This window comes from Ascaphus truei, chromosome 5 (assembly GCF_040206685.1).
Source record: "Ascaphus truei isolate aAscTru1 chromosome 5, aAscTru1.hap1, whole genome shotgun sequence".
NCBI lineage: Eukaryota > Metazoa > Chordata > Amphibia > Anura > Ascaphidae > Ascaphus > Ascaphus truei.
Window position 1 is genome coordinate 61,285,042 of NC_134487.1, and position 25,994 is coordinate 61,311,035.

The 25,994-nt window shown below is 39.4% G+C and overlaps 1 protein-coding gene and 2 pseudogenes across 1 annotated transcript; 2 read left to right on the plus strand and 1 right to left on the minus strand.

The window, feature by feature from the left end:
- The first annotated feature begins 454 nt into the window (after positions 1-454).
- NDUFA5 (NADH:ubiquinone oxidoreductase subunit A5) lies at positions 455-13,862 on the plus strand. The gene is made up of 5 exons (XM_075599898.1): positions 455-610; positions 6,465-6,509; positions 6,890-7,006; positions 12,694-12,759; positions 13,720-13,862. Exons 1-5 carry the CDS (start codon positions 590-592, stop codon positions 13,819-13,821), a joined length of 351 nt encoding a protein of 116 aa, XP_075456013.1. The 5' UTR covers positions 455-589; the 3' UTR covers positions 13,822-13,862.
- Positions 13,863-25,156: 11,294 nt separating this feature from the next.
- Positions 25,157-25,296, minus strand: LOC142496343 (5S ribosomal RNA; annotated as a pseudogene).
- A 201-nt stretch (positions 25,297-25,497) lies between these two features.
- On the plus strand, positions 25,498-25,616 carry LOC142496336 (5S ribosomal RNA; annotated as a pseudogene).
- The last annotated feature ends 378 nt before the right edge of the window (positions 25,617-25,994 follow it).

A 25,994-nucleotide genomic window follows, 5' to 3' on the forward strand; every position in this document is an offset into this window, starting at 1 on the left:
AACATTTATAAGAAATGTTTTTTTTTTTTAAATTAGGCACATGATCATGTATAAGTCAAGGTTTAGAAAGTTTAGAATATAAAAAGGCCAATGTCACCCTTCAAAACTGCAACCTCCTGTCACATCCCAACAATCTGAGATACTCAGAATAAATGTGCAGGTGTATAGGGCCAGCAGCTGGCACATTAAAACAAAATACTACAATTAGTGTGTCACCTTGTAGGTGAGGAAGCAAATAAGACGCAAACTGAAGGGGCGGGGGAAAACACCATAATAAAGTTGACATCCGTGTTTAATTGTAAACAGAAGCTGTGACTGTGCAGTAGCTCTCACAAGCTGTGACTGCGCAGGAGCTCTCTCACCCTGTCTCTACTTGTGTCAGAAGAGAACACGTGATCACGTTCTAACCCGCCCAGCAGGAAAATAGAACGTCATGACGTGCGCGCTTCCGAGACATGGGCTCGCACGTACGTTTTTCTCCCTCGTCTTCTCGGTGCTCGTTAGCTGCGTTGCTCGGCGATCTATCGCTTTTGCCTGTGGTTTCATTCAGCTGCCGAGCCTCCTACCCAGAGTGCATCGCGGCGCAACCATGGCCGGGTTACTGAAGAAGGTGAGACTTCGGAGGTCACTGAGACCGGAGGGGGGGAAGGACAGGGAGACCGGAGGGGGGAAGGACAGGGAGACCGGAGGGGGGAAGGACAGGGAGACCGGAGGGGGGTGCTTGTGTATATACACATCTACACGTTAAATATACATATGAGGGAAAGATGCTATTGACCCTAATATATACTCACCTTTATTTAAACGACAGCCAGCCCAAAACCGCGATTATAGTGATATTCGTATACCCTAATATCCCGGCAGCCTAACTCTTACCCTGACATGCCAGCCTAAACATAATATCCTGGCAGACATGCCAGACTAACCCTAATATACCGGCCTAACTGTAACCCTAATATGCCAGTGTAACACTTACCCTATTATGCCTAATCTGGTGAAAAGAATTGCTGGTTAAATAAGGGAGAGGGAGGAGGTAATAAAGCTGGCTGCTGGGTAAATAGACATTATTTATCCCTCTGTCTTTTTTTTCCTTCTCCCTGAGAGAGGGGCATGTGGCCGTGCGCGCGTGTGCCACATTCTTTTTGTGTGTATGATGTGAGTGAGGTGTGTGTGTGTGTGTTTAAATAAGTTTTGAAATAAAGAAATACTTTAATAAATTGTTTATTAACATTGTTCGTACACACAGATACATACATACACACACACACATTTCAGCGGCGGTAGTGGCGCAAATCCTTTATTTTCTTCATCTTCCCCCCCCCCCCCCTGTCGGCCGGTTCCACGCACACTGCCGTGCGCGTGGCACCATTATAGAAAGGCTGACTAACCTCAGCCAACTAAAACTGCCGCACGTGCAGCAAGCGCACGCAGTATAGAACAGCCCTTATAGAGCGGCCTCTTTTCAATTATAAGGAAAAAGCAGAGGTATTAAACAAATTCTTTGCCTCTGTGTTTACCAGGGAAGAATAAAGTTCAATAGTAGTGCCGCAGGAGGAAGCCACAACCTCCATATTAATGAACAATTGGTTAACTGAGGAAGAAGTTCATAAGCGACTTGAAAAAATTTAAGTAAATACGGCACCTGGCCCCGATGGCATACATCCAAGAGGTCTCAATGAGTTAAGCTCAGTAATAGCAAAACCATTATATTTAATATTCAACGACTCCATTTCCACAGGCTCAGTACCACAAGATTGGCGTAACGCTGATGTTGTGCCTACATTTAAAAAGGGAACTAGATCACAACCGGGGAATTACAGACCTGTAAGCCTGACTTCAATAGTGGGGAAACTTCTTGAAGGTTTAATACGGGATAATATTCAGGAATACCTAATGGAAAATAAAATTATTAGTAATAGTCAGCATGGATTTATGAAGGATAGATCATGCCAAACTAACCTTATTTGTTTATTTGAGGAGGTAAGTAGGAATTTAGTCCATGGTAATGCAGTTGATGTGGTCTACTTAGATTTTGCAAAGGCTTTTGATACGGTTTCACACAAGGTTGGTGTACAAAATAAAGCAAATTGGACTCAGTAATAATATATGCACCTGGATTAAAAACTGGTTAAAGGACAGACAACGAGGGTTGTCATAAATGGAACTTTTTCAGGTTGGGCTAAAGTCGTGAGTGGAGTACCTCAGGGTCTGGGACCCCTGCTTTTTAACTTGTTTATTAATGACCTTGAGGTTGGCATCGAGCGCAAAGTCTCCATCTTTGCTGATGATACTAAATTGTGTAAGGTAATAGAATCAGAGCAGGATGTAATTTCTCTTCAGAAGGACTTGGAGAGACTGGAAACGTGGGAATCCTTGATGGAGAAGGATTTAGGAGTGCTTGTAGACAGCAGGCTTAGCAATAGTGCCCAAAGTCATGCAGTATCTGCAGAGGCAAACAAGATGTTATCTTGCATCAAATGGGCAATGGATGGAAGGGAAGTAAACATTATTATGCCCCTTTACAAAGCATTAGTAAGACCTCACCTTGTATATGGCGTACAATTTTGGGCACCAATCCTAAGAAAAGACATTATGGAACTAGAGAGAGTGCAGAGAAGAGCCACCAAATTAATAAAGGGGATTGACAATCTAACTTATGAGGAGAGGCTAGCTAAATTAGATTTATTTACATTAGAAAAGAGGCGTCTAAGAGGGGATATAACTATATACAAATATATTCGGGGACAATACAAGGAGCTTACAAAAGAACTATTCATACCACGGGCAGTACAAAGGACTCGGGGCCATCCCTTAAGGCTGGAGGAAAGGAGATTTCACCAGCAACAAAGGAAAGGGTTCTTTACAGCAAGGGCAGTTAAAATGTTGAATTCATTACCCATGGAGACTGTAATGGCAGATACAATAGATTTGTTCAAAAAAGGTTGGTCATCTTTTTAGATAGGAAAGGTATACAGTGATATACCAAATAAGTATACATGGGAAATATGTTGATCCAGGGATTAATCCGATTGCCAATTCTTGGGAGTCAGGAAGGAATTTATTTTTCCCCTTATGAGACATCATTGGATGATATGACTCTGGGGGTTTTTGTTTGCCTTCCTCTGGATCAATAAGTAAGTATAGATAAAGGATAAAGTATCTGTTGCCTAAACTTAGCATAGGTTGAACTTGATGGACGTACGTCTTTTTTCAACCTCATCTACTATGTAACTATGTCATTTGCATAAGGGCCATCCTCATACTAAAACCCAAAAGGTTGAAACAGCTGTCTGTGAGTAGGTTTACTGGCCATGCATTTTAACCTGGGTTTTGCAATACAGCAGGTATAAGCTTATAGGGGTTCATGTTAAAATGGATAGGAAGCAAAAAGTGACAGTGTGTGCTCATTTGCATTGCCCAGAATCCCTGGCTGCAGTGGATGCATTGTATGCTGAGTGACTATGGGGAAATGTAGGTTTGTGGACATGTCTGCGACGTGAATGTGCTGCTGATAAGTGGTATTTTTATTTGCTGTACGGTGGAGAGTTTTGTCACTTTTTTACTCTGTCATGTACAGCACACCTGTGAGCACGTGACCTGCATATGGGACAAGGGTCGCAAGCTGTCCCACTTTTCACCTCCACAAAGGTCCCTCAAATTGACTATCTCCACTCAATCCGTCCCCATATACCACCTGTCACGAACAGCACACAAGTGAGCACATGACTTGGATATGAAATCAGGGTTAATACACACGGCTACTCTAGCCAACTCGCCTTTCCACCCCGCAAGGTACGTTCAATGAGTTAATATTAACCCCTTACTCAATTGAAATAATATCTATTCACTGCCACCACCTGAGAAATTATGCAAACAAAAAATGAAAATTAATATATGCCCCTGTTTATAATAGAAAAAATTATGCACTTAACACACAAATCTGTTGTAGCAAAATGTGTCCGAGAATGTAAATACTCTCTCCAGAGGGTTCAATCGGTTTATTCAAAGCCCAAAGTATCACTTATTAAATGTTTTAATATATAAAAAAAATACAGTGCTTAAATGGCAGAAAAAGGATTACAAGAACATACAATTACAGTAAATGCAGGAGAGGTTCTTAAAATAAAAGAATAAAACAAAGACAAAAATCCCTAAACTACATTACCAGGCAGTATTTCTCCCAGAGAGGTCACTGGTGCAGAAAAGGAACTTCACGGTTTTGGTCCAAACATACCACCTGTTGAAATCTGCTTTTCATAATACTTGCTAGGACTTGGGTACGATTTTTTTCCCCCATTGAAACAACATAAGCCAACCCCTGTCGTAAATCAGATGTGAGATTGATAATTTTATGACAGATTAAAAACATTTTTTTTGCCCAAAGACGCTTGAGTTGTGGCTCAGTATATAAACGCACTCATAACTTTTAAAACTGACACACGTCAGTCACATCAGTAGATTTACGTGGTTACTACGTACGCAACGAGACTAATGACCATCTTATCCCTAAATTTGAGCAACAAATGGTGACACGATTACAGATCTGTAAGTTTTAGAATGTACGGTAGATGACATAACATGATATTCTAATTTTTAATAAAAGTCCTTCACTGAAAGCATACCCTGTGTCACCTCTCTTGAATGCACCAGTAATTATTCACAAATGATGAGTTTTCATTGAGGCTGACAAGTCATGTCTGCTTATCGTTTACAACCTTCTAAACCACACAAGTCACTTTTAGTGGGCTATCCAGGATAGGCCACCCCAATTAAGTTCTGTTTGAAGCACAGCACAGATCTAGGAGATGTCTCTACCTGTCATAAACCCAGTGCATTGTATTTTTAAACCCAAATTGTTGCCCCGTTAACGCCTGAAGAACCAGATGGATTAAAATACACAATGTCTCATGATATTATCATGACACTTACCATAAATTACTTTGGGAATTTATCATGCATTTTAAAAATATGACATCTGATTTACCAAATTAAGATTAGGCCGGGCAGTCCTGCTGTGGGAAACCTAAAGCGTAAGCCTAAAAAAATGACCATTTTAAGGTGTCGGAGTCGGCGAGTGTCACTTGTTTTTGAAATTTGCGTTCGTTTTTTTTTATTTTGTGTTATCAAAATGTTATACGTCATTGTAATTGTTTTTTCTCTTTCAGAGAACTATTAATAAAAAACTATTTTGGGGAATTAAAAATAGTTCTAAAGACTTTATGACTTCCTGATCACTATTACATTGTAAAGCTGCAGTAGGTTCTGTAGAATGTCCATTTGGTATAAGGCTTTTTGTGTTGAGATTTGAAAAGCTACAGTAGCGAGCATAATCTTGCATTAAAAAGGTTACAATGGTATGGCTGGGTGCCTTATAATTTGTTGCGCCTCTTATGTGTTTCCCTGTTAGGCCGTGCCGTCAGAACAAATACATTGATTCCAATGGAGGCGCACAGTGTGCGGAAGCGTGATTGAGGAGACAAATAATTTAGTTTTTTTCTGCGCGAGAGTGGTTCAGCCAATGAGGGCGAACCGCTTGTGATGTCACGGCCATGCCTACCTGTCGCTTCCCGATGCTGCCTGCCTAGAGTGGAGGTTTCGCTAGTGATGTTGCGCGCCCCCTGCAGCAGGCACTATAATCACGGCCTTACACTGTAATCACTGTTAAACTGTTCACACATTGAACACCTTTGCTTTTCAGAAGACGTTTATAAAATGGAATAAATGTCTTATCAGTCTTAACGGTCCTTGGGAATTTTATGGTCATCTATAGGAGGATTAGTAATATAGTTAATTTGCATAATTCTGCATTTGAAAGAATGTTTTACTTTAGTTTCTGCTTGCTGTAAAACATGGATGGGCAACTCCAGTCCTCAAGTGCTACCAACGGGTCAGATTTTCAGGATATCCCTGCATCAGTAAACAATTGTTGGCCGTACCGCTCAGCCTAATACTTGATTGATAGAAATATAACATTGTGCAATAGGACAAAAAAGTAACTTTTTAACAAGGTAGGTTCAAGAAGAACCCAAAAAAGGTCTCATATCTAGCACTCGCTGTGGAAAAAAATAAGTGGATATTTAATCCATGAGATGCACAATATCTCTACAAAAGGTCAAATGACCAGAGGCTAACCATCAGCTGACATAATTCATATATGTCCACATGGGACAAACATACCAAAAACAATAACATTTTAATAAACATAACCAAACATGTGAACATATAATACAATATACTAAAAATCCTCATAGGAGGCCAATGTAATGCTAGATATAGGACCTTTTTTCTATCTTGTTTTAAAAAAAATAAATCCTGCTTCAGCACAGATGGTTCAGTCGAATACCAACACCTGTGCTGAAGCAGGGATATCCTGAAAACCTCTTCAGGACTAGAGTTGCCCAACCCTGCTGTCAAGTGTCCATTTACATTATTTAAGTTTTCACCTCTGTCCTTTTTCTTTACAGACCACTGGCTTGGTAGGATTGGCTGTATCTCAGAACCCGCATGAGGTATGTTAAAGCGGCAATCCCACCCAGAATCCTTTGCGTTAACACCTAAAATATCTGTCTTGCACATAATTTATTTTTTTATATATACCTCCTAGTTTTTCTGTGAAAAGCTGGTTTATAACCTGCTGGATGCTTAATGTTTTAAATCATCTGAACGGAGCATCAGATTTTAAAAATAGTGTTGGAAAGTAAGTAAAAATATAGAATACAGCAGAAAATGACAATCAGCTCAGGCTACTGCTTTTAAGAGGTATATTTTCATTCTGGCTGGAGGAAAAGACAGAAGCAACATTTTCTGTCAATACTACACATTATTTCACACATTGACATCATTTTTTTTAGATCAAATTGTATGCTTACCCAGCTTTATTTTCTTTCAGCGGCTGCGGATATTATACACGAAGATTCTTGCCACGCTGCAGACCATACCTAAGGATGCAGCATACCGGAAATACACTGAGCAGATAGTAAACGAGAGATTTAATATAGTACAGACGGTAAGAAATACCTCATTTTGTGTTCTCCAGAGAAAACAATGCAGCAAGCCAAACCTCTTAAGTGATCCGACATGCTGAAGTTATAACAAGCACCAAGCTTGTATGGATCTAAGAAATAGAAAAAAAGCAGGGCACTGCGAGACAGCACCAGTGAGGAGGCTGGAAATAAGTATGCAGTGAAAAAAGATTTATTAAAATAACCGCATCCCTGCAGTCAACTCTGACGCGTTTCGTACCTGACGGTACTTTGTCAGAGAGTTGTATGGATCTAACCTTCTTTCCTTTTTATTGTATGTACGAAATATATACGTATTATTATTTCCAGGGATGGAATAATTGCAAGCAACGCTAAAATACCCCCTCTGGTACCTGTGCGCAGTGATGACTGACCTGTTAATCACCGCTGCGACCAGCAATAGTGCTACCTAGCGACATCAGAGCTGGATTTGGTGCGCTGGGACCAACAGCAGCGGTGCTTGACAGGTTGTCACAGCAGCTGGATGAGCAGGGAATGAGAGCAGGATGCAGAGACTGTGTAAGGGCATGGCGGCCGAGCTAGTCGGAACCCCCCTGTACTCTGCCCACCTCTGCTCTCAATGCACACTGTAGTAGGGAGGAGTGTATGGGAGACTGTGTGTCAAAGATGCTCTGACAGATGTACACTGACACAGCTGCCTACGGGAGTGGGGTAGCCAGGACACCACCCCTCCTCTCCAAGCGCCTAACAAAATGCTGGCTCCTAAGAATTCTGACTGGCTTTTAAAAGATGTTATATTTTTGTCCACCTCTGATTATTTCTCTTTACTTGTGTGCAATGTTGGAGGACAAATATCATCCCCCTTTCTACATAGGACTTTGTTTGTTTTTGTTCTTCAATGAGCAGTGTGGATCTTCTGGATATGTCTGCCAAGCAGGATGAGTTTTTTTTCCCCTGGTGTTTTGAAGCTGCATGGAATGGGCAGAAAGTGAAAGGCAGGCGTGTGCTGATAGGAGTTTGAAGAGTAGAAAAGGGAGGTGGGGTGTGACATGACAGAGGAATGAGAAACCGAATGGTTGACGGAGGGGGAAAGTAAATGTGGCAATTGAGATGTGTTGGAGATGAGACGCCTAAATCTCATGAGCAGGACAGAACAATTGTTGCTTTAACTAATCCGCGGCATAAAGGCAGTAATGCACGGTATGTACACGTCTAACAGTCTACAGGCATACCCCGCATTAACGTACGCTATGGGACCTCAGCATGTATGTAAAGCGAAAATGTACTTAAAGTGAAGCACTCCCTTTTTTCCACTTATCGATGCATGTACTGCACTGCAATCGTCATGTACGTGCATAACTGATGTAAATAACGCATTTGTAACAGGCTCTATAGTCTCCCCGCTTGCGCACAGCTTTGGTGCAAGTAGGGAGTTCAACTTTGCTGTTCAGGACATGCTGACAGGCGCATGCGTGAGCTGCCGTTTGACTATTGGGCGATATGTAATTACTCGCGAGTACTTAAAGTGAGTGTCCTTAAAGCGGGGTATGCCTGTATAATGTTGTTAATTATTTCTAAAATGCTTTTTATTTAAAGTTCCTGCATGCAATTGGGTGTAAGAAAGGCACATGGCTATGCACCGTAAACCATGCTGAGCTTTGAAAGGGCCTATTTTATTTAATTTTTGGGGGGGGGTCATTGCAAAATAGAAATTTTCAACTGTGCTGGTTTGTACTAGAACTGTGTAAATATATTTTATACTACATTTGGAATACAATGAAAAATATTTCCAGGTGGAATTTTTTAAGCATAAAATAGTGTAAAATAAAATAAGATACAATTTATAATGTAAACACACCTTTTTATCTTTGGAAGACCTATTTTGTTCTAAATGTGCGTCGTAAGTTATAAGCCACAATGTTTAATGCAGAACATAGGTCTTTCGCTGACTTCTAAGGTACGTGTGCATTGGGATTTTACTTTGCGGTCTGGGGCATTTGGCCGCGGCCGTTTTTACCGCGACCAAATCTCCGCTGGCGTTTAGCTGCCACTTACCTCGCCGTCAAGACATCTTTCCGCTGTTTGCTTCCCCACTAAGGTAAGCCTATAACCTTACTCCTTACCCTAAAATCCCCTAATTAGAATGCCTGGCCCCTAGAATGCCTGGCCCCTAGAATGGAAGTGTGGTAGTGGTCAGCGCAAAGTGTTGAACTCAAAAAGATAAAAGATGATAAAATACACAAGATTAGTGCATGTATAAAATAAACATTCGTTGCTTCTGAAGTGAAATGATGGTGGAAGGGAGTGGGAAAGGGAGGGGGGGAAGGGGAATAGGAAACTGTATATAAATAAACAGTTGGTGTCAGTAAATAGACAATCTATGAAACATAAAGCATAAGTTTCAACGACTCTCACGGGCTAGTGTGAGACTTCACCCTCAGAGGAGAATATGGTTGGTGAAATAATTCCTCTATAATAGGGGAATGGTGATGGAAAAGAAAAGGAAAAACTCACACGGCCATGTGTGAGCCCCTTCCCTCAGTGGATGTTGTCATCAGTCTCGTATAGATCAGTAACGTCTTAGCTTTCTTTCCCAGTGGGGGCAGTGCACGAGTAGCTCCTCTCCCAGGCGCCCATATGCCAAGAAATGGGCAAAGCCTGGATTAGTCGCAAATAAAAGTTTTATTACAGTCATAAAAGAAAAAAACTGTGAAACACTCACACACAGATGAACAAACTGCCCAGCGTCAGCCGTGAGCCTATCCGGCAGACCCTCTTCTTCCGGTTGTGCTCCCGCTAGCGCGTCCGACAGCGGGACCGGGAGGGAGGATCTTTTCCGGAAGTCCGGCAGCTGCCCAGGTCCTTCACACAATGAGCTCCGGCAGGGAACTACGCGTTTCGCAGTGATGCCTGGCCCCTAGAATGCCTGGCCTCTAGAATGCCTGGCCCCTAGAGTGACTGTGGCAAAGGGTCCTTCTGTGGCCAAGCACTGGCGGCAAGACGGCCGCGACCAAATGTCCAATTCCGTTTATTTTGTGCCTGCATACTTATGAATGATAATGGAAGAGGCCAAAGTAAGAGTCTGATAAACTCCATGGTCTGGATTCAATATGCTGTGCTGGACGGCTCCATTCAAATGAATTGGTGTAAAATGGTCTCGAGCAACGGGAAGAAACTTTGCTTTTTGGAGATTTTCTTGGTTTGGGATTTCCATGATGGTATGGTCAAGCGACGTTGTAGAAAGAGAAATACCCGGGCGCTACCTGTATGTATAGTAAGTACGGGATATAGGTATAATAACAACCTTAGAAGTTCGTAAGGTATCCCTCCGCTTCTTTGTCTCCTCCTGTGACTCAAACAACCCCAAAAAAGGATCTACCCGGGATCCTTAATGAATAGGGAAACAAGAGAAAGAGATGGGGGAGCACAGGTGGAAGGGTGAAATGGAACAAAATATGGTTCAGGTGTGTTAAACCCTGAAGCAATAACAATGGGGTTTAGAAGTGTGTATTAAATCTTAACACTCACACGGCCTTGTGCAAATGCTGTCGCATCAAGGTATCTTTTGGTCTTCGCCTCTCTCTTGTAGAGTAGTTCTTCACTCTGCGTCAGCGGACTTCTTCTCCTTCTTCTTTGGTGTAGTATCACCCTCGGGATAAACGAATAAACACATGAGCAGAATACATTAACAGTGTTATAATGTCCCAAGGGATACAAACTGGGTTAAGATGTACTACAAACACTCACACGGGCAAGTGTGAGTGCACTCTTTGGGGAGGCTTCTTTGGACTCCAGGAAGCAATTCAGCCTCTCCAATAGAGTTTAGAAGGTCTGTAATCAAACCCAAAAATAAGTCATGCAATGGGAGGTTTATAACAGGGTACTGTTACTCACACGGCCAAGTGTGAGCACACACTTGGAATGGTATCTTTGTTGCTCCTCCTGTAGTCCCCGGATTGAAATTCAAAGCAGGATAGGGTGATGAATTCTCGCTCCAGAGTGGTAAGTAAAGGTCTTAAACCCGAAAGGTAAAAGCCAAGGTTTTTATTAGAACAATACACAGAAAAGCACCGCTGACTCAACAAGTGAGCCGCGCTGTAGCAGATAAAAAAGCTTACTACGGAGCCTGAGGAAGCCCAACAAAGGGCGAAACGCGTAGCTCAAAACCCCCCAATGTTTTGAACCTTTGCAGCCACCGTCGGGAGTGGGACAAGGGAAGCGCAGCACTACATCCGGACGCGGAGGGAGTTTGCTGCAAAACCACGAGTCCTGCACCATATTCCCTACAGACTGGCTTTTTTATCTGCTACAGCGCGGCTCACTTGTTGAGTCAGCGGTGCTTTTCTGTGTATTGTTCTAATAAAAACCTTGGCTTTTACCTTTTGGGTTTAAGACCTTTACTTACCACTCTGGAGCGAGAATTCATCACCCTATCCTGCTTTGAATTTCAATCCGGGGACTACAGGAGGAGCAACAAAGATACCATTCCAAGTGTGTGCTCACACTTGGCCGTGTGAGTAACAGTACCCTGTTATAAACCTCCCATTGCATGACTTATTTTTGGGTTTGATTACAGACCTTCTAAACTCTATTGGAGAGGCTGAATTGTTTCCTGGAGTCCAAAGAAGCCTCCCCAAAGAGTGCACTCACACTTGCCCGTGTGAGTGTTTGTAGTACATCTTAACCCAGTTTGTATCGCTTGGGACATTATAACACTGTTAATGTATTCTGCTCATATGTTTATTCGTTTATCCCGAGGGTGATACTACACCAAAGAAGAAGGAGAAGAAGTCCGCTGACGCAGTGAAGAACTACTCTACAAGACAGAGAGGAGAAGACCAAAAGATAACTTGATGCGACAGCATTTGCACAAGGCCGTGTGAGTGTTAAGATTTAATACACACTTCTAAACCCCATTGTCATTGCTTCAGGGTTTAACACACCTGAACCATATTTTGTTCCATTTTACCCTTCCACCTGTGCTCCCCCATCTCTTTCTCTTGGTATGGTCAAGCGCCTATTCAAGTCTTTTAAACAGTGCAACTTGGAAATCATGAATCTCCAACTCACAATTTTTGATCGCACATTAGATTGGAAAACCTATACTGGTGTAACAAACATTATTGCATCCGTTACCGCAATGCGAGTGCGTTATTTAAGTTTTGCTATTGAAAACAATTGTTTAGGAGAACGTGTTATTTAACCTGCTCGTTTGTCATTAACTTGCATTAATGAGCTAATGGCGTCTTACACCTGTATAAAATTATTGTATGTAAAATCATTAACTATATGAAATTCAGAAGGTTCCAGTTAAACATACATATAGTCTTATACACTGCTGTGATTAATGTGTAAAGTTTAGGTACAAAGGAGAGCCAGTCCCTACTATGGAATTTAATCTGTTAATCTACCAAGCAGAGATATTTTCTGTAACATTTACAGCTGGGAAGGTAAACCGTTAACTGAAACCCTGTAGTCCTTAAGTGAAAATTAGGTGATTGTTCAAATATTACAGATTTTGAACAATATATACAAACCGTTGTTTTTTTTTATTCCAAATGTATTTACAAAACTGAGCAGTCTCTCATATCTACATTGCTAGCTGTTTTTCATTATGTTAAACTTGTATCAAGTAATTGGGTTTATTTTCTATAAATCCTTTAATTTAGTGGAGTATTTCATTCTGGCAATTTTTTTAAAATTAATTCAGGAAACAGATTTGCAGAAGTTGGAGGACCGGCTTAAATGTGGGCAAATAGAGGAAATCGTCTTGCAGGTAAAAAACCTAACAATTCTCTCCTCTTAAGATTTATTTTCTTACAGGGTGTTTTTTTGTTTTGTGTTCAACATAAAATAAGTAAAATAAAAAATGGTCACTACGTTTGGCCATTAGGAAGCCACAATGTCATGCTCTAATTGCCCTGTGGGAGTGAGGTTTAGATTGGCAGCTATACTTATTTCCGAAAAGGGACCCGTAAGGATAAAGAACACTTGGAGCATTCTCATCTCGGATAGGTCCCCAAACCTGCCATATGCCATAATCAGACCGGACGCAGGGATTCTGGGTAATGGCATACAGCTGAGCACTCATTGTGGTGGCCATCTTTGATTTTACTTTTATAAGATGGTAAATCTTTCCCAAACTGGTGGTTCCTGGGAGCTACCAGGAATAGCTCTTTACAGCTTCATGGGACCCCCGTTCCAATCTGTAATACATGTTAAAAAATAGTGGTGGTGGTGGGGGTTAAGCATTTACTTACAAAAATATTTTGATGCATTTAACAATAAGTATTCATATTTCAAAGTATAGTTTGTAAAATGTAAATGCCTACAGCTACCGCAAAACGGAAGTGGATTCACAATGGCTTTAGTTTAGTAATCTTGTTTAATCACCCCTATCACCCCAAGCCCTACGGGGTGGGCAAGTACTCCCTTTAGGACTTTTTTTTCTCTTCTACTGTTTCATGTAAATAACTTGGACCACTTCTAGCTAGTGTAGCCGGCAGAGGCTGACTTGAAACTCTGCACAGGCAGGGCAGACACAGCACAATGTAACTGGCACTTCACAGGGCCGCCTGGTGGACCAGCTCCTGTGTTGTGCCAGGGACGTCACTAGGGCCTTGCAAAGGTTAAATGGGGTTCAGAATATTTTAAAAGTATTTTGTGAAGGTTTTGTTCTTTGTAGTAAATATCTGCCAACTGGTATGTCATAAATCTCACTTCTTTCATTTAACAGGCTGAAAGTGAACTGTATTTGGCAAGAAAAATGATAGAATGGAAACCGTGGGAGCCTTTAATTGAAGAGCCTCCTGCTGATCAATGGAAGTGGCCAATCTAATATTTCCACTGTGTAAATAAATAAATATGTATAAATTCTAATCACAAGGCGATAGCATTTTGATGTAATGTTTGCCCTTTGAAAAATAGTAATTTATCTTTTCCTATTTTACTGTTCATATTAGAATTTTATCTAGCACCATTATTTAAAATGTTTCTTTTTAACATTGAGTCTAAATACTAGATCTTTGCAATCATCTTAATGCTAATGACTCTGCGTCTAGAAAGCAGATAATATACCCATGAAGAGCTGAGATAATGCACTCAGAACAAACGTTTAGCTGATCTAAATTCCTTCTCTCTTCTCCCCCACTGTTCACTCCAAGTAAAATGGTCTCTAACCTTTTCTCCATTATGCAAATGTCTCTCCGTAGCAGTGTATTCCATTCCTGACAACAATTTTGCCCTTATCAGGGCAATCGTCAAGACAGAAAATGCACCTACTTTCCATTGCTCACCCTCGCTGAACTCCAACAGTACAGTGCCAGTGCATGCACATACACACTGCATAACTCCTACCTCCATCAATATACAATCCGCATCAACCAATAACTGTCCCTCACGTGTTGGCATAGAGCTATATAGCTCCGGTTTGTTGGTAGTGGAATCAATCTCTAAAAAAAAAAAAAAAAAAAAAAACTTGGTTTTGGACTATAAAAGGTGACTTTGGAAACCTGGCATTCTTTTTGTAGAATGGGATGTTTAAGCACCAAGACCACCTGTCGGCAAAAAGTGGAAATTAAATATTTGTATGATTTTCCAAAGACAACTGGAAAGCTGGATTTGAAAGATAGAATGAAGTGCATTGTTTTACATAAGGCAAACAGTAGCAGGTCCGAGCTGCTAACAGTCAGTGGTTATAAAGAGATGTGTGAACCTGTCCAAGTTTGATTCAAGAAACTTCCATATTTTTTTTTTTTGCTTGCGGATTGGCTAAACATTTCTACAAACACTCTTGATTAGCAGGGTCACAAATATGTACTACATTATGCATAGATTTGCGTATTTCACAAAAACAAGCCATTCTTTTCCTGCTAAGTATTTGCAAAAGTTGATGTTTGTATTCGCAGTTGGCGGTGTTTGAAGTTTCACATCTTTTTGCAAGCTGCGAATGTCCAAAGTTTGCCAGATGCAGTAGATTCTAGTTATTGCGTTGCAGGAAAACCTGAGCTGCCCTGACCATTCTCTGAAATCTTAGTCACACGCCATGGCAATAGAAGTCACCTGGTGGAATGTGGGATTTGGAGCTGCTGCCACTGTGATTAATAGCAGGAAGTCTGTGTTCCTGGATCTTCAATGCCTGGACTTTCTCTTGACCAGCTCTCAAATATATCACCATCTTTTAATGATAGAGCTAACCACAGTGACTACCACCCACCTTTCAGTATACATTGTACATCCCTCCATCAAGAAATGTGTATTTAAAAAAAATATATATTTTTTCTAAACTCTTTCTATATTTAACAATATATCTGCATACTGCAAGAAAAGATTTGATTGAATTTTTGCCCATATTCCGCAGTCGGCTGCTAAAAAACACCATTCATTGACTTGATTGGGCTGTAAAGTGTCTTGTGGCTTAGAAAATATGGCCCATTATTTCTAATGGAGGACCTTTATCACATTTGTGAAATGCTTGTGGTATCAAAAGCCTACTGGAGATTAAATCAATGTGGTTGTTGTGAAATAGAACGGGGGAATGCAATTCAATCTTCATCAACAAATGCCTATATTAAGTTATGAAATAAGTCAATAACTTAATGAGAATTATATGGCGTGTTCAAGTAATTACACTGATAGTAATATTCAGTGGCTTTGTTTATTTTTAGAAAGATGACACCTGAGAGGGACCCTTTTGAGAGAGTACGTTTCATAAACTGTTTGGAGTTACTAACTATTTAGTCCTTGTGGAAACTGAACTTCTTGAAGGAAGAGGTCATGTTGCATCTTTGGAGATGCAGCCATCTTTATAAATATCAGCAAAGGTGTTGCAGATATAGTACTCAGGGTGTATCATGTAGGTCTGATACAGTATAGGTCTCTGCTCACAATAGCAGAAGCATAGATGGGGGCCAGAAAGGCTAGCAGGACACAACTTTAATTGGGTCCTTATGAAAATATTTGTATGTACCAATAAAGTATTTGTCTGAATATATATATATAGAGAGAGAGAGAGAGAGAGAGACACACAACACAACACAACACAACACAGAAAAAGCACACGGACATAAATATAAAGTGTAAACAGAAATTTATTGAAGTGAGTTAAAACGGGATGAAAATTAAAAGAAGAGGGGGACTCAACTCTACCATACAATATGAACCTGGAGGCAAGGGTCTAAATACTGACATGCACAGGACACAGGGGGCTCTGTAAGAGCACACTTGTAACTTGAAAGCCCACACTGAAAAAATGTATCTACACTAATCCTATTCAAACATCTTGAGTAACTGCATTAGTGGATACAATGAAACTGCAAATAGCAGTGTGAGATATACATCACCACTCAGTGTAGGAGTGTCACGGGCAGAAAAGTAGGTCAAAGCTCCATATCAGGTAAATGAGGGTAGGGGCCCCCCTCAGCAGACTCCCACTCGAACGCGTTTCGACCAGAAACTCTTCTTCGGGGACTCATTACATATATATATATATATATATATATAAATATAACATAACAGCAGGCACTTCAAAGGCTCCAAAGAAATAGGTGCTTGTTCAACAAAAATAACAGAAAACCAGGTGTCCCACCAAGGACATAAAAAACAGCACTCAAGGTATATTTCAAAAGTGTATTTGAAAAAAAGCAGGCACATATAAATCCAAGGGCTTTATATGTGCCTGCTTTTTTTCAAATACACATTTTTTAAATATATCTTGAGTGCTGTTTTTTTGTCTCCTTGGTGGGACACCTGTTTTTTTTTTTTTTTTTTTTTTCTTCCTCTCTCCTCTCTCCTCCCCCCCCCCCCCAAACATCGCTCCTTCTAGGCACTAATAGCCCTTAAGTAATTATTCTAATAGATTGGACACTGTAGCTACAGAGAGGCTAAAAATACAAAACCATTTTTTATTTTTTTTTATTACATCAAAGTAGTATAACACTTAATAATTAAAATCCATAAAAAAATCCTTGTAACGGAGTAGTGAGGACTCAGAATAGTAAGGATAAATAGTCCAAAATTAATTATCTCTGATTGTGGATCCCCAAAAAGCTGCAGATTATTAGTCAATCCGTATTGGGTGTCCTATAAATCGAAATCCCATGTATTCCCTATGCAGTGGCTATAGTAGCTGAATCTAGTTAAAGCAGGAAAAAAGTATCCAGATTGTAGCATGGTGAAAAAAGTAACATAAGTAAGCTACTAATCAATTACATGCAGTTACTAGTGTAACTACTGTAGACATAGACATTGCCCACAGGCATTTAGCACAAAGAAAAAATAGTATATTGATCCTAGTGCTTTCCTGATTAGCCACACCGGATAGACAGTGTATACATATACTTATATAGCTATCAGATCTCAATCGTGCATATATGCTATTGATGTAACCTCTGAGAAGAAGGGAGGCACTAAGAATATACATATATCAGATAGTAGCAGTACTAGAGTATGTAAGGTCTTGTGCCCACACTGTAACCTTTTAATCGCTTAATCTCAGTATGGCGTAACATTGGTTAACATATTAGCCTAGATAACAGTGCATCTATATAAGTATAGATCATGTAAGTACATATCGCACAAGTCTCCTCATACACAATGCAATGGGGGAAATAGGATCGCAAACATACACGTTGTCCCAAGAGACAAGCAGACAAGGTCTATCAGCTCAACATATCCCCACTATGATGAAAATGCAGGCAGAATAGTATATTATAATATGTATCGCACAAGTCTCCTCATGCACAGTGCAATAGGGAAAATAAGATCGCAAACATACAAATGTGGTCCCCAGAGACCAACAGACAAAGTCTCTCGACTTCTCACCATATACCCGCTATGGTGACAATGCAGGTTGAATGGTATGCTATGAGACAGTCTCCCGACAGTACCCGTTCTGATAGGGTACCTGTGTTATCCAGAGCCTATTGGTTTATGGAGCAACGAGCCTCCACTCTAGCATTATAAGTACCTACTATGGGGAAGGCTTAGTACAGACTCCTCCCCCTGATGAAGCGTGGCACACTTAACAAGAAGTGATAAAGTGCACAACCTGCACGAAACACGAATAAGTGTTGCACTCTTTTTTATGCTTTTTCAATAAAGTAGTCATTTTTGCTAGGCCTATCTCTCTGTTTTGTTGTGCGCTGCACACCTATATATTTATTATTTATTTATAAAATATTTTACCAGGAAGTAATACATTGAGAGTTACCTCTCGTTTTCAAGTATGTCCTGGGCACAGAGTTATACTAAATACAATACATGGTTACATTAAATGTATTCACAGTAAGTATGTATTCAATTAAAGTATATTCACAGACATTTAGAGATATATATGATTAATTATTAATTATTATAATTAAAGTAATCATTTTTGCTAGGCCTGTCTCTCTGTTTTGTTGTGCGCTGCACACCTATTTGCTTTTGGATATCTCTGGATTTGGACACGGCTGCACGCTAAGGAAGACTGATGGGGACAACAGTAAGTACACACCTTAGGGCCATCCCAATGAGGAGGGGAAGAATATAGTCATGCTCGCCCCCTACCTTCAGGGTGATATAGAGCCCCTTATATAGGTTCAAGATTGTGTTTGGAACTTCTGGTTTATTGCCAATAGCTCCCAGCATTGCCAACCTTTCTTATTATTGGACTATAACTATGGAGACAGGACCAGGCACTTGAGCATCACCTACATAGTTAATCTAAACATCCACTGCTCTCTAGCACAAAAATTGCAACGTTTGAGGGTCCATGCCATTTCCTCAATATATTTAAGTGCTGATACACATACAGGAACAACAATAGTTTATATCATATGAATTAAAAATGTGTGTTTTTAAATTGAGTGCAGTGGCTTGTGTTTTTCTGTGTATTATTTACCATTTTTGGAACAGTTACCACTAGCACTTTTACTGCCATTTAGTACTACCTGCCGCTACACAAGTATTTCTATCTATACATGGACGGTTTGTAAAATATAACACAATTTGGTTGTCGCCACGAGTTGAGCACTTTATCCTTTGTCAGTATTATATAAAGGGAGAAAAAGATTCATTTAATACAGAGGCTCTCTGAAACTGAACATTTTCCCCAAAAAATTGCAGCAATATTTTTATTTTTGCAAAGATAATTGTTCTATTTTTGGGTTATTTTTCACGGCTAATCCAACATATAAACTTTTATGTGTTTGTCTTTTTTTTATAGTACTTTGTACTGACAGGCTGTATTTCCATTCTGTGACACTAGAGGGTGACCAAGTACAATATTTATGGCATGAAAAGCAAAAAGTTATTTTGTATTGATCCGAGCATGGAGAATGTGAACATATCTGAAAATGATTTGTAGGTGGATGGTGTAGATAAAAGATTTTATGCTAACAGCCTTAGCCAATCATTTCCATTTTAAAGAAAACACAAACCAAGTTATGAGAAGGAAAAAAAGTGACAATAACCCTCCAGTGTACAGCAAATACAAATAGCATTTGTGGGTTCATTTGCATGTCTCTGACAGGTCTGCAACCCTGCCTTACCTCTTAGCATACAATGCTTTTGCCAGGATGAGAATTTACAGTGTGTCACATTTTTCTTCTTGTCCATTTTAACATGTAAGCGTGTGCCTACCGTCCTACACAATCATGTGTTTTTGCCATGTTTAGTCTTGGATTCTGATGAGATATTTACTACATTTGAAAATGCATAGGCAATCAATAAACACCTGCTCATTTTAATGCATTCCACTCTATTGCCTGCAAGGAATATTTTGGGCATTTCCACACAAAACCTGTGACATTGAATTCAAGGAAAGAGTCTGGAAAACGTCCATACATTTGCATCCTGCGCCAATGTATCAAGGTGCTGAGCCCCATTTTGTGACATGTAGAGTGTTAGTAGGAGGAGATGGTGGAGGAAATACATGGTGTACATACTGTATTTCTCAAAGGTCATATGGTTCAGTAACTGGCTCTTACCAATCTGCACAACATGCAAGAAATCATGTGCACACATACATGGAGCAGTGCGATAAAACACACTTTTCTCTTGCTTGTTACATAAACCAGCGATGTTAGAGAAATCCTTGGTCACTTGTATCTTTATTTGTATTTGTTCTCCTAACATGACAGCAATATGTAAAACTTCACATGGGGGTTCAATAGATATGGAATGAATGTTGACCGTAAATGGTTTTATGCGATATGTTAATCCTACCTTTTTCAGACAATAATCTATAGGCTGTTCTTCAGCTGAAATTTGCAAATATACATATCCATGTACAGGAAACTTGAATGAAGCATTAAGCATAATAGGCGATGGATGAGTCTACATAAGTGCTTGTGTACCAGGTAAGTATAGCTTGTTAGACAGAAGGACAAATTATTCGTTAGGTGACAGTACATAGTAAATGTCAGCAAAATCTCACATTTAATAGAATAAGGTCCTTGCGATGTGGCAGCCAGATTTATATTTCCTAGATTGAAGAATAGGTGACTTTTAGTTTAGATGCTTATAATGAGGATTTGTTTCATGTGAATAAGTTGAGTTCTAGTTACCATATTGGACTTCATTAAATTTAGATTTGTTGTAGGCTATGATACTTTTTAATGGACCAACATAAGAGTTCTTTATAAAAGATAATGTAGCATACAAAGCTTGGTTAGAAATTGTGTTAAAAATACAATAATTGTTTTTATGACAGGCCAAGACCCTTTCTGTGTCTGTGCTGATCTACAAAGAGGGATTAATTTGAGAAATATCCCCTGTGCATCACAGAGAGAGGTGACAAACAGATCACCACTTAGCTAGAGAGCTATATTAAAAATGAGGATATCAGGGGATGACATCTATTCCGAATAATAACGTTTAGATATTCATAGCAGTTGCAGAAAGACAGACGCAATAAGGCCAAACACTTGAGGTTTAGGAGGTGGCAAGGGACAGATATCCATTTGTGGCTTAAATTTAGGAGCCAGCTGGTCAAACTGCGTATTGTTACATTCAGCAAACTCGTCTGAAACTTGTGTCTGTCGAAGTATGAGAGAAATAAAGATATGAGGTCTTTTATATATTTAGACTTTTAAAATCCAGAGAAAATAGTTGTTTTTTTCAAGTAACAAAACTGCCAGCCACAGCTGATTTATGGCAGGGATGGGCTTATGTTGTTTCAATGGAGAAAAAATAGTACATAAGTCTCACAAAGGTAATATGACAATCAGAATTCAACAAGAAGTGTGTTTTGGGATCAGACACGTGAGTTGTCATTTCTCCTACGCCAGTGACCTCTCTGGGATAAACCTATGACATATGGAAACGTATTGTATAGGGGTTTCTGTTTTATTTTAAGAAATTAGTCTGCATTTATTATAACTGTATGTTCTTGTAATAATCTTTTTCTGTAACCCAAGCACTAATATATACTGTATATATTTTTTTAAATTAAAACATAACTTTAATAATGATGTTTTGGGCTCTGAATGAACTGTTTGCCCGCTTTGTATAGAGTTAAGTACATTTTTACACATTTTGCTACAACAGATTTTTGCTAAGTGCATAGTTTTTCTTTAATAAATAGGGACCTTAGACTGCAAATTTCATATTTTATATTTCGTGGATGTGTCGGAGGATGAAAAATATAGATTGCAATCGAGTAAGGGTAAATATGAACTCATTGAGTACCTTGTGGAGGTGAAAGGTGAGTTGGCTAAAGTAGCCGTGTGTATTAACCCTGGTTGCATATACTGTATATGTCACATGCTCACCTGTGTGTTGTTCGTGACAGATGGTATATTGGGACAGCGTGAGGGGAGTTATTACTAATTTGAGGGACCTTTGCGGAAGATGAAAAGTGTGTCAGCTAGGTAGTTGTGTATTAACCCTTGTCCCATATGCAGGTCATGTGCTCACAAGTGTGCTGAACGTAACTCTTCAAGTTTACTATAGCAGCAAAGAGGAAAGGAAGAAATATGCTGGTTTTAAAAATGACGTAAATACGTTCTGCTTTTTATTTAGGCAGATATGCAACAGTAATTAATGTGTTCTTATATATGATGCCACCTCTTAGATTGCACTTCATTGATCACAATATTTGAAGTTATCCCTGTGCGATCAGCAGGAAGTGCAACCTGTTAGTGCCTGCCTGACTTGCTGGTATGAAATGCAGTGTGCAGTGGATGCAGATCTGCTTCCTGCGGCCACTTGGCAAAAGGGAAAAACAAGAAATAAATTGACCAGCTGGCATAAATAAAGTCAGAAAGGGCAAAGGACAACAGGCCTCCTTCACTTCCAGAAATCAGTCCGGTTTATAAATGGAGTTAAGCGGAGATCTTTTATTTATGTAGTACTCAAAAGTGTATTCCTAATTTGCACCCGTCTTATTTGTAATGCTCTGATTGCACTAAATATTTAAAAAGTTCAGTTGATATTTTATTAGTTAAGTAATACAAATTGTCTTTACTTTTGCTGTTTTGGGATGGTCATGTAATAATACAATCATAATTTTCTTTGTTTTGAGCGTTATTAAAGCTGTGATTTTTATTCGTATTTCTTTCAAATGATCTTTATGTAACTCGGCCCATATCACCAGCCCTCCTTTATAACTTGTATATTATGTGATATTTGTTTCTATGCTTTTCTGAGTCCAGCAGCTGAGCTTAAACATTTTAAAGCAAAATCATTACACAAACGTTTGCAATGGTTAAGAAGGTGTTTCTCTCATTTCCTCTGTAATGTAACTCCACTTAGGCTATGAATTACACAGAGTTATGGATAAGATTTCAACTTGCATAGCTTGCTCTCGTTTCTCAGCAGCTACAAACGCTTCTGTAAACCTAGACACCCGTTCTGCTTGTTCTATCCGTCAGCAAAGAGGGTGGTGAGGACAAAGGAGCCGGGAAGGAAAAAGGAACAGTTTTCCATTCCAGCATTCAAATCTGTCATGGCTCAAAAGAAGGTTAAATAAACCATGTCTGAGAAGTCATGTTGTCAAGTAACTTTTTATGCAAAAATAAAAAAAGCAGCAATCCCCCCAGAAGCCTATATTGGTTTAGCTCATACAGTATAATGTCAGTATCTTTCCCCCTTGAGCATGTCCTGCTCTTGGGGTTTTTTTTTTGTTTGTTTTTTTTCAGTGTTAAAAATAATGAATTTCTTAATCTATAGGTACCGTGGTTACCATGGTAACCTTAAGGGGTCTATTCAAGAAGCTGTGATAGCGCTGGATCGGCGATATCGCATGGAAAGCCCCATTGACTTAAATGGTGCTTTCTGTGTGCGAGAATGCCAGGCATTATTGCAGCTTCTTCAATAGAACCCAAAGACTGCACTGGGCTGTGGGGAGAGCTCCATTTTAGCCTCCCAGACAATTTCAAACATGTATATTTCCAGAATGGAGCATCAGATTTTTAAAATAAAAGCAGCCCGGGCAAATACAAGAAGAGACCTACTAAATAAAATGCAAACCCTGTTGGAGACCCCACTCCTTCTGACCTCATCATACAGAGAAGGTATTTGGCCCATAGGGTGCTAGTTTGAGATCACAGTCCCATTTGTAGGTTTTGGGTGCACCGATAACATTGTACTTAACAGTGCTGTTAATTTTAATGCTGCACACAGTGGTTGCATTTCTAGAGCATGTTTGTGACAATGCTGCATAATGTATTTGAGACATGCAGCAAATGTCTGTCCCCCAGTTTGTCAGTCTCTACACATTAAGCTAAGCTTATAGCATAGACAATATATACTGTGGCACCCAAAAAGGTGTCTGTGTTTTATCACAAGATATCAAATGTTATCATTTACTTTCCGTAAACATAAACAAGGTACATTTATAAGCTAATGTTTGTGCAAGTACTGTGCAATAACTTACAAAAAAGTGGAGTTAAAATTGGATCTACAGTGCTACAGTGCTTTAATTTGTTAACATTTTTATAGCATTGTAAAAATATTCAATCATTCCACAAAACAAAGAAATAAAAATAAATCAGAAAATGATTCATTTTGACTATATTGTCACATAATGCATCTACTATTGTATTGGTCCCTTATACAGTAGTATCTTCATCATGGAGAGCCCAGTAGTTGAATGAGCCCGAATAAACCACCCATTAATATTGAAAAGATGTTCCTATGGTCTACCTGTTGCTTCTGATCAATTACGGTAGCCAATAAACTTCAAATGTGACCTTTTTACCTGAGCTATAAAAGAAAAATGAATTCTGTGTCTGCAACATTTGTGTTCTAAGCAAATGAAGCGTTCCATAAATAAGAGACATGTGGCACAAACAGTTAATGAGACAAAGTTTATAATTAACTTGCTAGTATTTTCGTAAATGCCAACTCAGGCTAAATGTTCCCAAGGTGTCAGTCTTTAATTACTTGATCGCTGAACATTGACATAGGTCAATGTTGCAAATAGTAGTAAACCTTTTGTGTAATATCTGTTATGTTAATTGCAAAACCGGAAGCGACAGCAGTCCCAAGCAAAATAGCAACGCACCAAGGTACTCTCTCCGTTCGTGCAGTAATGTCAGCCACAAACTCACCTCTTTGGGAAATGGCCTACGCGTTTCGTCACTAAGGACTTCGTCAGGGGTGGAATTCAATGGTCAAAAGGGGTGTCCTTTATATCACCTTTACTGTTGTGATTGGCCAGTACGGATGGTGGGGGGGTACTTCCAATTTCACAAATTTAACCCTGTTTCATTGCTGGACAACATTATACATGACAATCATAAAGCACTAAAGCCTATTTGTAAGCAGTTTAAACATATTCCTACTAACAAATGAAAACAAATAGCTAGATGAATAAACAACATACAAATAATAAATCTTTCAAGGACAGAGATGAAATATTGGATACATCCAAAAATAAACTATATAAAGAAGTAAAAGAATAACACATTAAATAAGCACAGAAAAAACTCATTGGAGCAACACACAAGCATAATACAAATCATAAGAGAAATGCATGACCTGTGAATAAAAAATAAAAAAAATGGGGGGGGGGGGGGAGCGGAAAGTAAAATGAAAAACGGGGGGAAAAGAGGGGGGGAAGGGAGGTGGGAAATGGAACAGGGAATGGAAAAAGAGGAAGGGGGTGAAGGAAAAAGGAGAGGGGAAAGTGAAATATGGAAAGGAAGGAATAACAATAAAATACATAATATAGGGGATAAAATAACATTTTTAGCCTACAGCACCTAGTATTCCCAGGTGGTCTCCCATCCAAGTACTAACCAGGCCCAACCCTGCTTAGTATTATTCTGAGATCAGTATTATTCTGAGATCAGACAAGATCGGGCACATTCAGGGTGGTGTGGCCATAGGCAAATTATATACCAAATAATATATAATTAAGAACCATTAGAATAATCATAGACTGGAGAAAGCAGAATCAGAGACAGAAAAAACCTCAAGGGTTTTTTCTGTCTCTGATTCTGATTCTGTTTTCTCCAGTCTATGATTCTGCTTTCTCCAGTCTATGATTATTCTAATGGTTATTAATTATATATTATTTGGTATATCATTTGCCTACGGCCACACCACCCTGAATTTGCCCGATCTTGTCTGATCTCAGAAGCTAAGCAGGGTTGGGCCTGGTTAGTACTTGCATGGGAGACTGCCTGGGAATACCAGGTGCTGTAGGCTAAATTTTTTATTTTATCCCCTATATTATGTATTTTATTGTTATTCCTTCCTTTCCATATTTCTCTTTCCCCTCTCCTTTTTCCTTCACCCCTTCCCTATTCCCTGTTCCATTTCCCACCTCCCTTCCCATTTTACTTTCCCCTCCCCCCCACTTTTTTTTTTATTCACAGGTCATGCATTTCTCTTATGATTTTTATTATGCTTGTGTGTTGCCCCAATGAGTTTATTTATGTGCTTATTTAATGTGTTATTCTTTTACTTCTTTATATAGTTTATTTTTGGATGTATCCAATATTTAATCTCTGTCCTTTAAATATTTATAATTTCTATATTGTTCATTCATCTAGCTATTCGTTTTCATTTGTTAGTAGGAATATG